The sequence below is a fragment of the Petaurus breviceps genome, unplaced genomic scaffold (genome assembly GCF_028583685.1).
Source record: "Petaurus breviceps papuanus isolate PSGF00001 unplaced genomic scaffold, PetGlider_PUasm1.0 172, whole genome shotgun sequence".
In the NCBI taxonomy this organism is placed as follows: Eukaryota; Metazoa; Chordata; class Mammalia; order Diprotodontia; family Petauridae; genus Petaurus; species Petaurus breviceps.
The window spans coordinates 1380761-1394380 of NW_027185755.1; the positions used below are offsets into that span (position 1 = coordinate 1380761).

The window sequence follows — 13620 nt, forward strand, 5'->3', positions numbered from 1 at the left end:
AGAGAGAGAGAGAGAGAGAGAGAGAGAAACACGTGTAGAGTGTAAGTGCATATGTGGTAGACGAAGGAGGGGAGGGGAGTGCTGTTATGTTCCCTGGCTAGTAGAGCAGGTTACCCAGGCCCTCTTAGGTAGGAGGACTCAATATTCCTTAGTGAAAAGAGGCTGTGATTTGGAGTCTAAAGATTCTGAAGAGCAGAGTTCCATTCCCCCTCTCTGCCTCTGCCTGGATTTGGAGTCAGAGACCTCAAGTAAGTCATTTCACAGATCTGGGTTTTAGTATAAAATGAGGTGTTCATACTAGACAATCTCTAGAATCATTGGTAATGCTGAGATTCTACGATATTAGGGAAGGAGAAGAAATCTGGAAAATAGAAAGTACCAAGAAGGAATAAAGAATTGTGGGAGGTTTGGGGGAAGTTGGGGGAAGTTGGCAGTTGGTTGGTTGGTTTTAAGCCTAGACTTGTGATTTCATCAGTGTAGGAAATTCCTGGTGTAGGAAATTGTCTGTAATTGATGTAATCTGGAATTTATTGGGTACTCAGCAGTTAAGTGACTTACCTATGGTCACCCAGCTAGCGTACCTTAAAAGTAGGTCTTGAATCCAGACCTGGATTACTTCTGACAATAAGATTGGCCCTTTGTTATTGGCCTCACTATTAATGACCAGATTGCATCTCGAAGGGTTATCTATATAATCACAAAATCCCAAGGTAGAAAGGACTTTAAAGGCCAACTAATCCAACTTTCTATTTTACAGTTGAGGAAACTGGGGTATAGAGGAAGGGAAATGACTTGGCAAGGATCTCTAACTCCAGATCCAGTGTTCTTTCCCCTACACTGTACTGCTTATGGGCCTGACTAGGGGATATATCCATCCATACCCATTAGTACGATTGACCCATCTTCCTATCTCTTTCCTATAGTCTTTTTTTTTTTCTTTTTGGAGGGGAAAGGTAGGGCAATTGGGGTTAAGTGGCTTGCCCAAGGTCACACAACTAGTTTTTGTGTTAAGTGTCTGAGGCTGGATTTGAACTCAGGTCCTCCTGACTCTAGGTTCTATAGCCTTTAGAATTTCTAGAGCAAGTATTTGAGCCTAGGAATCTCTGAGGGCTCACACTTAAGCCCACACACCCAGTCTAGGCCAGGTGGGACCACTTCCCCACCCCTTCTGCCATTTCTGCCCCCAGTTCCTTACCTGTGAGGTGAGCTGCTGGCTTGTTCTGATAGGATCTCCGCTCTAGAAAGAGATAAGAGGTCAGGAGTCAAAGGTTGGGACTACAGGTAGCGTTTCCACCTCTGGGCCTCCTCTTTTGTCACTCAGTCCTTTCTTGGAGCCCTGTGGGATACTCCTCCTAACTCCCTCCCTTCTGGGGTCACAACCAACCCCAGATCCTGAGGTCAGAGGATCACAAGATCTTAACTCTAGAACTGGACAAGGTCACAAAATCTTCATTTTACAGGTGAGGGAACAGAGACCCAAGGAGATGAGACTGATTTGCCCATGACCACACCAGCAGAGTTGACATTTGAACCCAGGTCATTGGACCCCAAATTCAGTTCCTGGACCTCAGCTGTGAGTAGGGATAAGGTATTATGTGTTTACCACCCCTGCTCTCCCATACTCCCCCCGCCCCAACCCCAACACACTTGTAACCCTGGGTTATGCAAACTCCATTGGGCAATAGTGTTCCTAGGCTTGGGTGGGGGGGAGGAAGAGCACAGATGCAGAAGGGAAGCTGGAAATGGGGGTGGGGGAGGGAGAAAAAAGACAGAAGTCAAGTTGGGAGGGGGGAGGATAAGGGTGGGAAGACCGTAGCCTGAGAGCCAGCCCAGGGCATGACGAAAGACAGGATGACACTTGGTTGAAGAGCTTGGGTGACCCCTCCCCCTGGGTAGTACTGGCCCTTCTGTAACTGTCCCTTCCTTTAAACTTACCCTGAACCAGCTTCTCCAAGGAGCCCTCCTCTCTCTGAAAAACAGAAATGCAGTGTGACTATGGAAACCACCAGGCAAGTGGCAAATGCACACACACGCACACACACTCACATACACATGCACACACACTCACACACACAGGGATGTACATATAGATATGTGGGTACCATGTGTTCACATAGAGGCACATGCATCTTCACACAAACGCACATTTGCGCACACAAGTACAAACACAGGCATACAAGGAGCTTGCTCACTCACCGGGAGCTGAAGTTTGAGGGCCGTCAGGTCCCCATGGAAGCTCCATAAGAAATACCCTTCAACAGCGACACCAGCCAGTGCAAGTAGCAGTAGGAGTCCCAGGCCCAGCTGGGTTCTCTGGCATGTCCTCTGCCTGCTGCCTCCCCGCCGGGGGAAGGGCACATCTGTCTGTCCATCCACAACGAACACTGATGGATGAATCACTGGATCTCTCATGGCTCTTCTGCCCTCGGGAACCACAGCTACTGAGTAAGTCTCCAGCTTGGGTGCCCAGTCTTAACGCCCAGGAACCTGCCCAGGCTCAATTCTTAGGAAACGTACTTGGCTTCCAGCCCAGAAAAGGGCCAGCTCTAGTGCCCAAGTAGGCAAGGGCCCGGGAAGTACCTAATGTGCGTCTCAGAGGAAGCCTCTGATGGTGACAGTGTGGGTATACTGTTGGCTGTCTGATGAATGCACTGGTACGACCCTGGGGCTATTGGTTCTCAAGAGGAAACCAGCTGCTTACCACATGCGCTCTGGCTAGGCCTCCCTGACAGGTGGGCAGGCAAACCGAGGCTGCTCTGGTCCCAGCCTTCACCCCAGGAGCCTCTTGAAGCCACTCTGCCCCGCCCCGTTCCCCTGGCCGCCCCCTTCCTGCCCCAGTGGCTGGTGGGCGGATAGGGCCGATGCACTCACACTTTCCAATTTTCCAAGACCATGTGGAACCTGGGTGACCCTTCTCTGGGAGAGTGATTAAAGCATGTGTGCCCCAAGGGCCTTGGGGACACCAAAGGAAGCCAGGTAGTAGGGCTCATGAAGCCCGAGGAGAAAGCAGGACCAACAAAGACTGTCTGAATGGGAAATGTAGTCAGGACAGAGGACTTTAGAGGTGAAAGGGACCTGAAAGCTCCTCAGGCAGGGTGGTAAGGGTGGCTAAGAAGCTATGCTTGGCATCAGGGAGACCTGGGCTTATTCCTGCCTCACATATTTACTAGCTGTGTGACCTTGGATAAGTCATTTCCCCCAAGGGTCTTAGTTTCTTCATCTATTAGATAAGTTGTATTAAATGATCTCTAAGATCTTTCCAACCTTCTAATCTATGACTGTCCCTCTCTCCACTCCTGATACCCACTATCTTGAGAGACCAGGATAAGAGGGATCTGAGCTGGATGGAGGACTGAAGAGTAGTGATAGAAGGTAGGCTCCATGACCAATCCCATGGCTCAGACACGGGCCTCTTCATGTGTGGTGGCTACGTATATGAGTATGTGTGAACGTGGCAGGTGTGGGATGGGGGAGAGGAGATGCAGATGTGGAGGAGAGTCAGGTGGGAAATGAGGGTAGAATATATAGGTTTTATTGATCATCTCCAAATATACATTTCCCATCTTGATTTGGAGACAGAGTACAGGGGGGAGTGGGGCAGCTAGGTGGTGCCATAGTGCACAGAGCACTGGGTCTGGAGTCAGGAAGACTCATCTGCCTGATTTCAAAATCTGGCCTCAGACACTTATGAGATGTGTGACCCTGGGCAAGTCACTTAACCCTGTTTGTCTCAGTTTCCTCATCTGTAAAATGAGACAGAAAAGGAAATGGCAAACCGCTCCAGTACCTTTACCAAGAAAACCCCAAGTGGGGTTATGAACTGACAGGCAATTGAACAATACCATGGAGGGAGATCTAAGGGTCCAATGTCTAGAGCCCTGAAGGCCTTGGGCTTGGGCATGTGTGTTGTAGAGGCTATTGTCCCTCCTGAGTCCCCCAGGGACCTTAGAGTCTCTGTGTTCAGCCCCTTACTCCTTCCACTCCTGACCCAAGACCAGAATTGAACCCCAGATCACAAAACCTCCAAACCAAAAGGGTTTCCTGGACTATCTGTCTGGGGACCTGGACACCTAAGGGTTTCAACTGCCCTATCTCTCACCCATCTGCACCCCATTCCTCCTCACAGGGTCCTCTGTGGGATATGTGTCTTTTTAGGAAACATTTATTAATCACCTGCTGCATGCAAGGCCTCGTGATTGCTGCTGAGGAAATTTGAAGGGCTTACTAGGGAGTGGGGGTGGGTGGGTGTTGAAAGTGTTCTACTCTGAGCTGTCATCCTCTCGTTTCTATGTCCCCTCTCACCCCTGCCTACATCACCTCCTGTCCAGGCCAGTCCTCCCTACCTCCTTTGAGTGGGCCACCCACCAGGAAAAGTGGGGGATGAAGGATGATAGAAGGATTCAAATTCTCACTCTGCTCTTTGTTACCCATTACTCAAGTAAGCCCTTTCTCCCCCTCTTAAGGCCTTGGTTTTCCAATCTGTAAAACGGGACCAGTTAATTTCTTAGGGTCCTTCTAGTTCTGATATGACAATCCTCCAGGACCAGAATAGAAGGATGGGGTTCAGTCCCCAAGTCAAATTAGCACTTTGAGATGTGAATGAGTATTTAGCCTTTTTTAATAATGATAATCCCAACACCCCACATTACGACAGCACTTTGGGATTCTTTGATTATTATTGACGATTCAGACAGAGATTATTATCCTCATTTCTCTAGATCAAGGATCTGAAGATGAGAGTGCAGGAGGGACTTGCCTAGGGGTACAGCTGGGATGTGAACCTGACTGCCTGCCTGCAACTCTAGGCATGTCTCTGTACATGGTGCTCCCTTGTGGCCTCTCCTCCACCCCTGCCCCCTAGGCCTGGGGTCCTCTTCTCTGATTTCCCAAGGATCTCCAAGCACCACACTAGGTGAGTCCATTAAATCCTTGAAAAAGAGTCTTTATTTAGAAATAAGGTGGGACCTGGCTGAGGCCAGAGCTAGGTCATTATCTGAGTCCACGGATGGGGTCGGGTTGTGGCTGGGTTAGTTGGGGCAGCCGAAGGAGATCATGCCTTCAGAAAAGATCTCCAAGTCCTCACATAGTTTCTGGTTCTCTTCATCCTGACACTCATCTTCCTGTGGCCACAGCTCCACCCAAGTGTCCTTGCCAATGATGTAATTAAGCCTGGGGGCACAGAGAGGTGCAGTTAGGAGGGAAGGGGTGTCCCTAGCTCCAAGAGCAGGGGGTGGATGGAATGACCTGGGCTAAAGAGGGGGATAGACAGAATGATGTGAAATCTGGTGAACCAGAAGGAACAGGGAGATGGTCAGAGAATCCCAGGATAAGGCCGGGGAGAAGGTGGTGGTAAACAGAATAACCCAAGGAAGGGACACACAGAATGCCTCAGACTGGGCAGAGAATGAGCAGGATAATGCGGGCCAGGTAGGGAGATGGAGAATGGGGGAAATTGATGGACCCTGGCTCTTACTCAGAGTTCATTTTCCATAGGTCAGAGGAGATGCCCCAGATCAGGTAATCCTTGCCCTCCTTCAGCAATAGGGCATCCCGGCACTTCACATGACTGATGAATGTTCGAATCTTGCCTAGAGGATTCTCATCTGAGCCTGAGGGGTAGAGTGGGGAACACAACGTAAGGAAAGAGTGTCCTTGGGAGGGGGGAGTCACAGGAAAAGGTCTGAGGGTCTGGGCATGGGACATGGATGGGGCCACTCACCAGATTTAATGACCTGTTTGATGAGCATCTGGTATTCATCATAGCTGTCAGACTGCTTGATCTTGTGCACCTTGACCTTATATACTGAGAGCAGAGACCAGAGGGGTCAGGGTGAGGCAGGAGCACAGACACACACACAGATAGGTTCACAGACATGAATGTGGGAGTAGAGACACATGCTCAGTCAGATACAGAGATCCAGAAGCACACGGGAATTCACAGGATCGACCATCTACACCTACCATAGTCCACTCCAGGCTCACAGGCCTCCTCGGTTCTCTGCTGCCTTGAAAGTTTCTCCTCTCTGTGTAGGAAGCAGTTCTCTGCAGGGAAGAGGGAGAGAAGGAGGTTCAGCAGCCAGCCAGAGAGGGCTCAGATCCCAAGCCAGGCCATGTCCAACAGCCTTCAGCTGCCTTGGCACTCACCCTCAGCACAGCGGCACACTTCTTTATGGCAGATCTTATTGAGCAGACCGCCTTCTTTAGTCGTATGGTAGAACTTGGTGCAACTTTCCTCTGGGAAGGGGAAGAGAGGGAGAATGAGAAAGAAACATCAGAGGCTTCAGCCCTGAGACCCTGAAGCTCAAGGACATGAACTGAGAGTAAGACCCAAGGCCCACCTGTTTACCCCAGCCCTCGAACCCAAGACCCTTGGGCCCCAAACTTCAGACTCTCAGATCTTCAGTGCTCAGACGTGTTCCCAGACTCTCAGAACTCAGCACACCACAATTCAGACCAGGAGGTCCTCAAGGTCTTGCTTCCCGCTCCATGTTCCCATTTTCCCCTCCCTAGCTCCCAAGACAGAGGACTCACTGACCCAAGTTGTAGTAAGAGTAGACCTTGACGGCCCCAGGCTGGATGAGTCCCACTTCAAAGTATTTGTGAATCTTGAAGCTCAAGCATTCCTCTTCCTGGTTGGAAATCTGAGAGGAGGAAGGAAAGGGAGGAATGAGTGTTCATGTAGATCAAGGAGGTCCCAAAGGGAGACCAAGACAAATTGTGAGGAAGAAGGGGAGGGAGAGAAGCGAAGGAAAGTCATAGCAAGGAGTAACAGAGATAATGAGAGTAGTCTAGAGATGGGTTAAAAGGGAGATGGGATAGAAGGAGGAAGGGGAAGGGAAAAAGAGGGAAAGAGAAAGAGAAAGGGAGGAAAGGGAAGGGAGGGAGAGAGAAAGAAAAGGAGAGGGAAGGGAAAGAGAAAGAGGAGGGACAGAGAAAAAGAAAAAAAGGGAGGGAGAGAGAAAGAAAAAGAGAGGGGGAGGGAGAAAGGAAGAGAAGGAGGGACAGAGGAAAAGAAAGAGGGAGGGAGAGAGAAAGAAAGAGAGAGGGGGAGGGAGAAAGAAAGAGAAGGAGGGAGGCAAACCTGTTAGAGTAGGAAGAAAGGAAGGACAATGAACAGAATCTGAACTGAGAAAGGGAAAATGGAACGTAAGGGGCAAGGAGCTGGTTCACTGCTCACCTTGTCCAGGTAAATTATGAGAGTGTTCTTGTCAGACACAGCCTTGCCCAGCTCGTATTTGGAGATGTATCTGTCCTTGCCCTTGGTCAGCTTGGGAGGGAGGCAAAGACACTGTAAGAACCTGGGACACTTTTTAGGACTTCAGGCCTTCCCCCAGCCAGCCCTGTCCTCGACTCTTCCCTAGCTCTACCTCACCTGCTTCCTGGCCTCCGTCCCCAGTTTTCTTACCAATTGGAGATCTTTTGTATCTGGGGAAAAGCCAGTCATCATAGAGATATCCAGAATTGACATAGTAGCATCAGTTTCTCCCCGGTACCTGGATGGGGCAGAACCAAAAGGGCCCCAGGGGAATCAGAGCAGGGGCAGAGGGCCTAGGATTGGAGTTTTGGCCTCTAGCTGTAGCAGGCAGCTGCTGGAGACAGGTTAGACTTCCAAGATAGTCTTCCCTGGGGGACATTGGGACAAGGGAATAGGGGAGGGCTGAAGGATGGAGGGCAGGAGAGGGAACACTGGTAGTGGGAGTGACTCATGACCCAATCTGGGCCCTTCCTCTAGGCAAGGGGGTAGAGGAATGATTCCCAGTGGTCTTCACTCTCGTGGTATGTTGGTATTCACTCACCTAGTGCAGATATCAAGGAACATGCTGTCCTTGGCATCCTCAGGCACCCTTTCTGAAAACAAGTGAGAGAGAACACGTGAGGGTCAGAGCTCCTGCTCTGGGTCCCCACTCCAGTAGAGGAAGAGTAGGGGGAGGGGGGCATCAGAATTGGGGTAAGAGCTGGAGAAAGGGATCAGAGCCGGGATTTGGGAGAGGGAAAAGGAAAGAGATTAGGATTCTGGGACTAGGAAGGGGGAGGGGACACCTTACCATTTGCTGGGACTGATCGAGTGGACACCCTCAAGTCAAACATCTTACAGCTTATACTATCTTTTAACTTGGCATTATACACTGTTACAACCTGGAAATGGGAGAGGGGAGGTCAGAGCAGACCACAACAGCAGTAATAGGTAAAATGTATTCTTAGAGTAAGAGGGTCAGAAGGTCAGGACTGGGGCTGGGATTAGAGCCCAGGCTTGGGTAAAGGTCAGGGGAGGCTAGGAGTGAGAGTTCAGGCTGGGCTTAGGTTAGGGGCTGAAGCCTTCTTACCGACAATGTGCCTTGTCCTTTTCCTTTGACTTTTACAGTAAAGTCTTCATTGATCTTGGTCTATAGGAAGGAGAATTCAATTCAACATGCAATTAAACTCCAAGTGTTAAGCATTTTGCTAGGCATTGGGGATACAAGGATTGAAATAAGATCATCTCTGCCCTTTGGGAACTCACATTGGGGTAAATCAACACATACACAGCTAAATACAAAAAATATACAAATTAATTTTGGAAAAGTGGGGGAAGAACTAACAAATGGGTGAATTGGGAAAGGCCTCTTGGAGGAGGTGAGATTTAATCAATAAATGAATAAACATATTTATTAAGCACCTACTATGGACCAGGCACTGTGCTAAGCTCTGGGGATACAAAAAGTGGCAAAAGACGGTCCCTGCCCTCAAGGAGCTTACAATCTAATAGAGAACACAACATGAAAGCAAGTTATACAGGATAAATAGCAAGTAATTAACAGAGGAGTGTTCTGGAATTAAGAGGGGTTAAGGAAGGCAACAGAAAGGCACTAATGTGTCATGATCAGACCTGTGTTTTAGGAATATCAAGTTGGCAGTTGTGTGGAGGATGGTTTGGAGAGGGAAGAGACTAGAAGCATAAAGGTGACAAGGACCTGAGGTAAGGTGGTGTCTGAGTGGAGAGAAGGAAGAGACCAGAATGACTCAGTGGTTGAGAACCTGGGTGACTGGAAGGATGATGGTGTCCTCCAGAGAAACAGGGAAGTTAGAAGGAAGAGGAAGGTTAGGAAGAAAGATCATTAGTTCTGTTTTAGAAATGTGAAGCTTGAATGGTCTGTGGAACATCCAGGTGGAGAGATCTGCTAGGCAGTTGGTGATATAAGGTGGGAGCTCAGTAGAGAGATAGGCCAGATTTGCAGATCTGGGTGGCATTGATGGAAAACTGATTGTTGAAACCATGCGAAGTGATGAGATGACCCTGACATAGAAAAGAGGAGAGGACCTAGCACAGAGCTGGGATACATCCATACATGGGGGTAGAACACAGATAATGATTCTGCAAAGGAAACAGGCAAGAAGAAAACCATGACAGGGCAGTGTCATGGACATCCAGGGGAGAGAGTATTCAGGAGAAGGGGGTGGTCAGCAGTGTCAAAGGTTACATATAGGTCAAAAAACAGGAGGACTGAGAAAAGTCCATTGGATTTAGCAATAGAGAGAGATCTCTGGTGACCTTGGAGAGATCATTTCAGTTGAGTTTGGGGTAAAAAAAAAACCAACTGATTTCAGGTTGAGAATTGAGTGGAATATGAAGAATTAGAGGTAACAAGAATGGAGATTTTTTTTCTAGGAGTACAGCTATAAAATGGATGAGAGATATAAGAATATCACTTAAGGAAATGTTAGGATCACATGAAGGTTTTATAAAGTTGAGGGAGAAGGTCTGGGCCTGTTTACAGGCAGTAGGAAAGGAGCTGGCAGATAAGGAGAGGTAGGAGATGACCAAAGGGCAAATTCCCAAAGGAGATGCGAGACGATGGGATGTAGAACACAAGAAGAAGGGTTGGTCTTGGGGAGGAACCTTGACATTTCTTTTGTAGAGATCATCTCAAAGAATGACAGAATAGGGGGTGATGTTGCAGTCCAGAACTGGGGAGAAATAATTGTTTTTTGGTAGAGCATGAAGCAAGGTTTACTGCCGAGAGGGAGTGGGGAGTAGCTTAAGAAAATTGAGGAGGGAAGATACAGTTTGGAACAAATGCTCTGAGGAGTGTAGGAGAGAGTCAGTAGAAGGTTTGGTGTGTGCCAGGGAGGACCCAATTGTGATGGAATAATATAAATCTGTCATGAACAAGTCAGCATAGCAGGTTCAGCAGCGTAAGAATAGTAGCAAAGAAGGCAAATGGTAGAAATAATAGAGGGTTGGGTTTGGAATGTATTGAGTAGCCACAGGACATGGACAAGGGATTCAAGAGGAGAGGCCAATGTAAAGTTGACCATATACTAAACTATATGGAAAAGATTTTAAAGTGGGGCAGTGAAACCAGAGTCTAGAGCCTGGGCAATCAGGGAGAGATAGTGACTGGAGCGAGGGTGAGGAACCTGTGGCCTTAAGACCACATGTGGCTGAATTCAGTCAAAAGGTTGCACTTAAGGACCTAGAAGGCCACATCTGACCTTAAGGTTGCAGGTTCCTCACCCCTGGACTGGAGGTTGCAGTGGGAACAGAGAATAAATTCGGGAGGCATCAGACAGGGAGAGATGGGCAGATGAGAAGTTATGGTCAAGAAGGAGTGTCAGAGTTCTGGATTATGAAGGCAGAACACTTTGGGATGATCATAAAAGGGTGGGTATGAGCATTCCTATGTCTGGCTGAGGTGAAGCAAAAGTTGACATCATGGGAGTAGAGGAAGCACAGAAATGAGGAAGGAAGTGTGTTCAAAGGGATATCAGTGTGTCTCCTGATGCCCTCTAGTACAAGGACAGGGTTTAGGGTAGAGAAGACTAGAACATCTTCACGAAGGACACAAAGACCTGAAGGCCTGAAGATTGTTACCACCAGGATCTGAATAGGGTGCGGAAGTCCTCAAAGAGGAGGTTGTTGCTGAATAGTGGTAGGGGAGAGTCTACAGGTGGCACCTATAAGCTAGGAGTATACCTGCTCCTCATCCTGACCCAAGGTGCTGGAGTGGGGATGGGCAAAGGTATAGCCAAAACTGACCAAGGTGGCTAGGGATGCAATGTCTTCTGGAGGAGGTGATGTTTCCATGATTGTTGGAAGATGGAAATAATATAAGAGAGAGGAGGGGAGAGGAGAGGAGAGGGGAAGGCAGGGGAATGGGGAGGGGAGGAGAAGAAAGGATAGTAACAGAAGGAGGAGAGGAGAAGAGAGGGGAGGGGAGAAGAGAGGAAAGGGGAGGGGAAGAGAAGAAGGAAAAGGAGGGGAGGAGAGGAGAAGGGAGGGGAGGGAAAAAAGAGGAAAGGGGAGGAGAAGAAAGGATAGTAACAGAAGGAGGAGAGGTGAAGAGACGGGAGGGGAAAAGAGAGGAAAGGGGAGGGGAGGAGAAGAAAGGATAGTAACAGGAGGAGAGGTGAAGAGAGGGGAGGGGAGAAGAGAAGAAAGGGGAGGGGAGGAGAAGAGGGGAGAAGGAAGGGAGAGGATAATGGAGAGGAAAAAGAGAAAGGGATAGGAATATAAGGAGGAAGAAAAGGAAAAAGAAGGAAAAGGAGACAGAGAATGAAAGAAGGTAAAGAGTTAGAAGAGAAGAGAAAGAGAACAAAAGAGAAGAGATAGTAAAGGTGAAGCCTCTCCCCATGGTTAGGACCTTTCTCCATTTCACAGAGAGGCTTGGGGTTGGGGGGAGGTGACAGGCAGCCATCATTAGGCCAGGGTCCTCCTAGGCTTTATACAGTAGCACTGATAGTTCCTCCAGTCCCTTTCACTTTACTTCTCTCTCCCTCAGCCTGCCCTTCTCTCAGAGCAAGAAGAAAGGTGACCCCACTGCAGTAGGCTGGCGTGAGAGTAGAATAAAGCATGGCATTTCCCTTTATTTGGGGCCCAGTGGCTACAGTGAGTACGGTACAGACAGGGAGTGCCTTACATCAGTTGACCGCAACAAGCTGGCAGATTCGTAACTAATTCGGTAGTTGAGGGCTGAGCTTCTACTGGGAAGGTGAACAGAAATATCCAGGTTTAGTTCTTGGTGGTCTGGCACCTCCTGCTGGTACTGAGCCAGAGCCTGGAACACCATGAAGGTAGCCTAGAACACAAACCAGGGAGGGAAAAAAGAGGATGTCACAAGAGAGCCCAGAAAGCCCAGAACACAACAGAGATGACCCAGAACCTACCCAAGGGGGTAAAAAGTCAGAGTCATACCAGGGGCCAGAATACCATTGACATGACCTAGTACCCAACCAGAAAAGAATGAGAGGGTCAAAAGACATCTGAGAATATCAACAAGATGACCTAGAACCCATGACAATGAGGCTATGTCAGTCTAGAGCGCCATGAAAGTAATCTAGAAGCATAGAATCTTCTGTTGGAATTGGTCATGAAAGAAAAAGAAATCCCAAGACTACATATCCAAAAGGTGGTTAGCTAGCCTTAGCTTAAAGACCTCTAAGCAGGAGGAGGCCTCTACCTTCCAAGGCAGCTCATTCCACTTTGGGATAGCACTAAGGAAATTGTTCCTGATGTCCAGCCTAAATCGACCCCTTTTTGATTTTAGTCTTGCCCTCTGGGACCAGACGGACCCCATCAAATTCCTTTTCCAGATTAGAGATCTCCAAATACTCAAAGATAGTCATTGGTTTTCCCCTGAGTCTTCTCTTCTTCATACTCAACAATCCCAATTCTTTCAACAGAACCTCATGTGATATGTACTCAAGGCCCTTCGCCATCTCTGTTGCCTTCCTTTGGATCCTCTCCAGCTCAGCAATCCTAAAATGTGGTGTCTAGCACTCAACACAGTACTCCAGCTGTGATCGGACCAGAACTGAAAACAGTGGTACCATCAGTTCCTGTAGGTATGGCTGAAAACTATGCTTCTTAATGTAACTAAGGTAACCTAGAACCAGGGGGCTGCTGGAACCAGCTCATAACAGCTTTTGAGGGCAGATCGTTAAATTCTCATTGTGAACATTTACACTTCAGAAACCAACAAATGCTACAAATTAGGGCTTGATTTATTGTCTTGTTGATTGTTTAGACATAGGAAAGTCATGGAGAAATGGCTAATAATGTAGATTAAATTTAAGTGCATCATATGTGCATCCCCCCCCGCCCCCTGCTGGAGAGCTGGTTGTTAAACATTCGCCTTGCTTAGAACTTGTCCATAGAAGAGAGAGGGCCACAACAGAGTTGGAAATGCAAACAACAAGGTGACCTAGAATGCCCATGAGGGAAAGAGAATTGTATGAGATCCTAGACCATCAAGGGGACATAGAATACAAAAGGAGAATGGTCACCTTGAAGTCCAGAGCTTTGCCAAGGAGGCTTATAACCTATGAAGGGAGAGTAGGGTTCTGCCAGAGCCTAAAATATGACTGGAACCCATCCAGAACAAAAAACCAAACCAGCCCACAGACTGAGAAAGAATTGCGACAAACCCAAGAACAATGTCATCAAAGTATCCTAGAATCCAGCAGAGGAAGAAGCACAAAATATGACCCTGGAGTCTAGAACACCAGCAAGAATATTTAGAACCCACTTGGGAAGAAATAGAAGTTGCCTTTGATAGACTTAGCTCTTCTCAGCAATGGCAACTCCAAAAGAGTCATGAAAGAACTATGGAGTCTGAATGTAGATAGAAGCGTACTATCTGC

At 48.1% G+C, this 13620-nt stretch overlaps 2 protein-coding genes across 2 annotated transcripts in view; both read right to left on the minus strand.

Moving 5' to 3' along the window:
* TNFSF14 (TNF superfamily member 14) overlaps nt 1-2695 on the minus strand; it is a 4463-nt gene extending 1768 nt beyond the window's left edge. The window contains exons 1-3 of the mRNA XM_069083191.1: nt 2197-2695; nt 1936-1969; nt 1196-1237 (exon numbers count right to left, since the gene is read on the minus strand). Of these exons, the coding sequence (XP_068939292.1) occupies nt 1196-1237; nt 1936-1969; nt 2197-2412 (292 nt within the window). The 5' untranslated portion in view covers nt 2413-2695. The remainder of the gene's footprint in view (nt 1-1195; nt 1238-1935; nt 1970-2196) is intronic.
* Nucleotides 2696-4926: 2231 nt separating this feature from the next.
* Nucleotides 4927-13620, minus strand: part of C3 (complement C3) — a 36907-nt gene continuing 28213 nt past the window's right edge. The window contains exons 30-41 of the mRNA XM_069082892.1: nt 11898-12056; nt 8325-8384; nt 8046-8136; nt 7797-7848; nt 7406-7493; nt 7178-7267; nt 6536-6641; nt 6145-6234; nt 5962-6042; nt 5720-5803; nt 5474-5609; nt 4927-5169 (exon numbers count right to left, since the gene is read on the minus strand). Coding sequence (XP_068938993.1) covers nt 5028-5169; nt 5474-5609; nt 5720-5803; nt 5962-6042; nt 6145-6234; nt 6536-6641; nt 7178-7267; nt 7406-7493; nt 7797-7848; nt 8046-8136; nt 8325-8384; nt 11898-12056 — 1179 coding nt within the window. The 3' untranslated portion in view covers nt 4927-5027. The remainder of the gene's footprint in view (nt 5170-5473; nt 5610-5719; nt 5804-5961; nt 6043-6144; nt 6235-6535; nt 6642-7177; nt 7268-7405; nt 7494-7796; nt 7849-8045; nt 8137-8324; nt 8385-11897; nt 12057-13620) is intronic.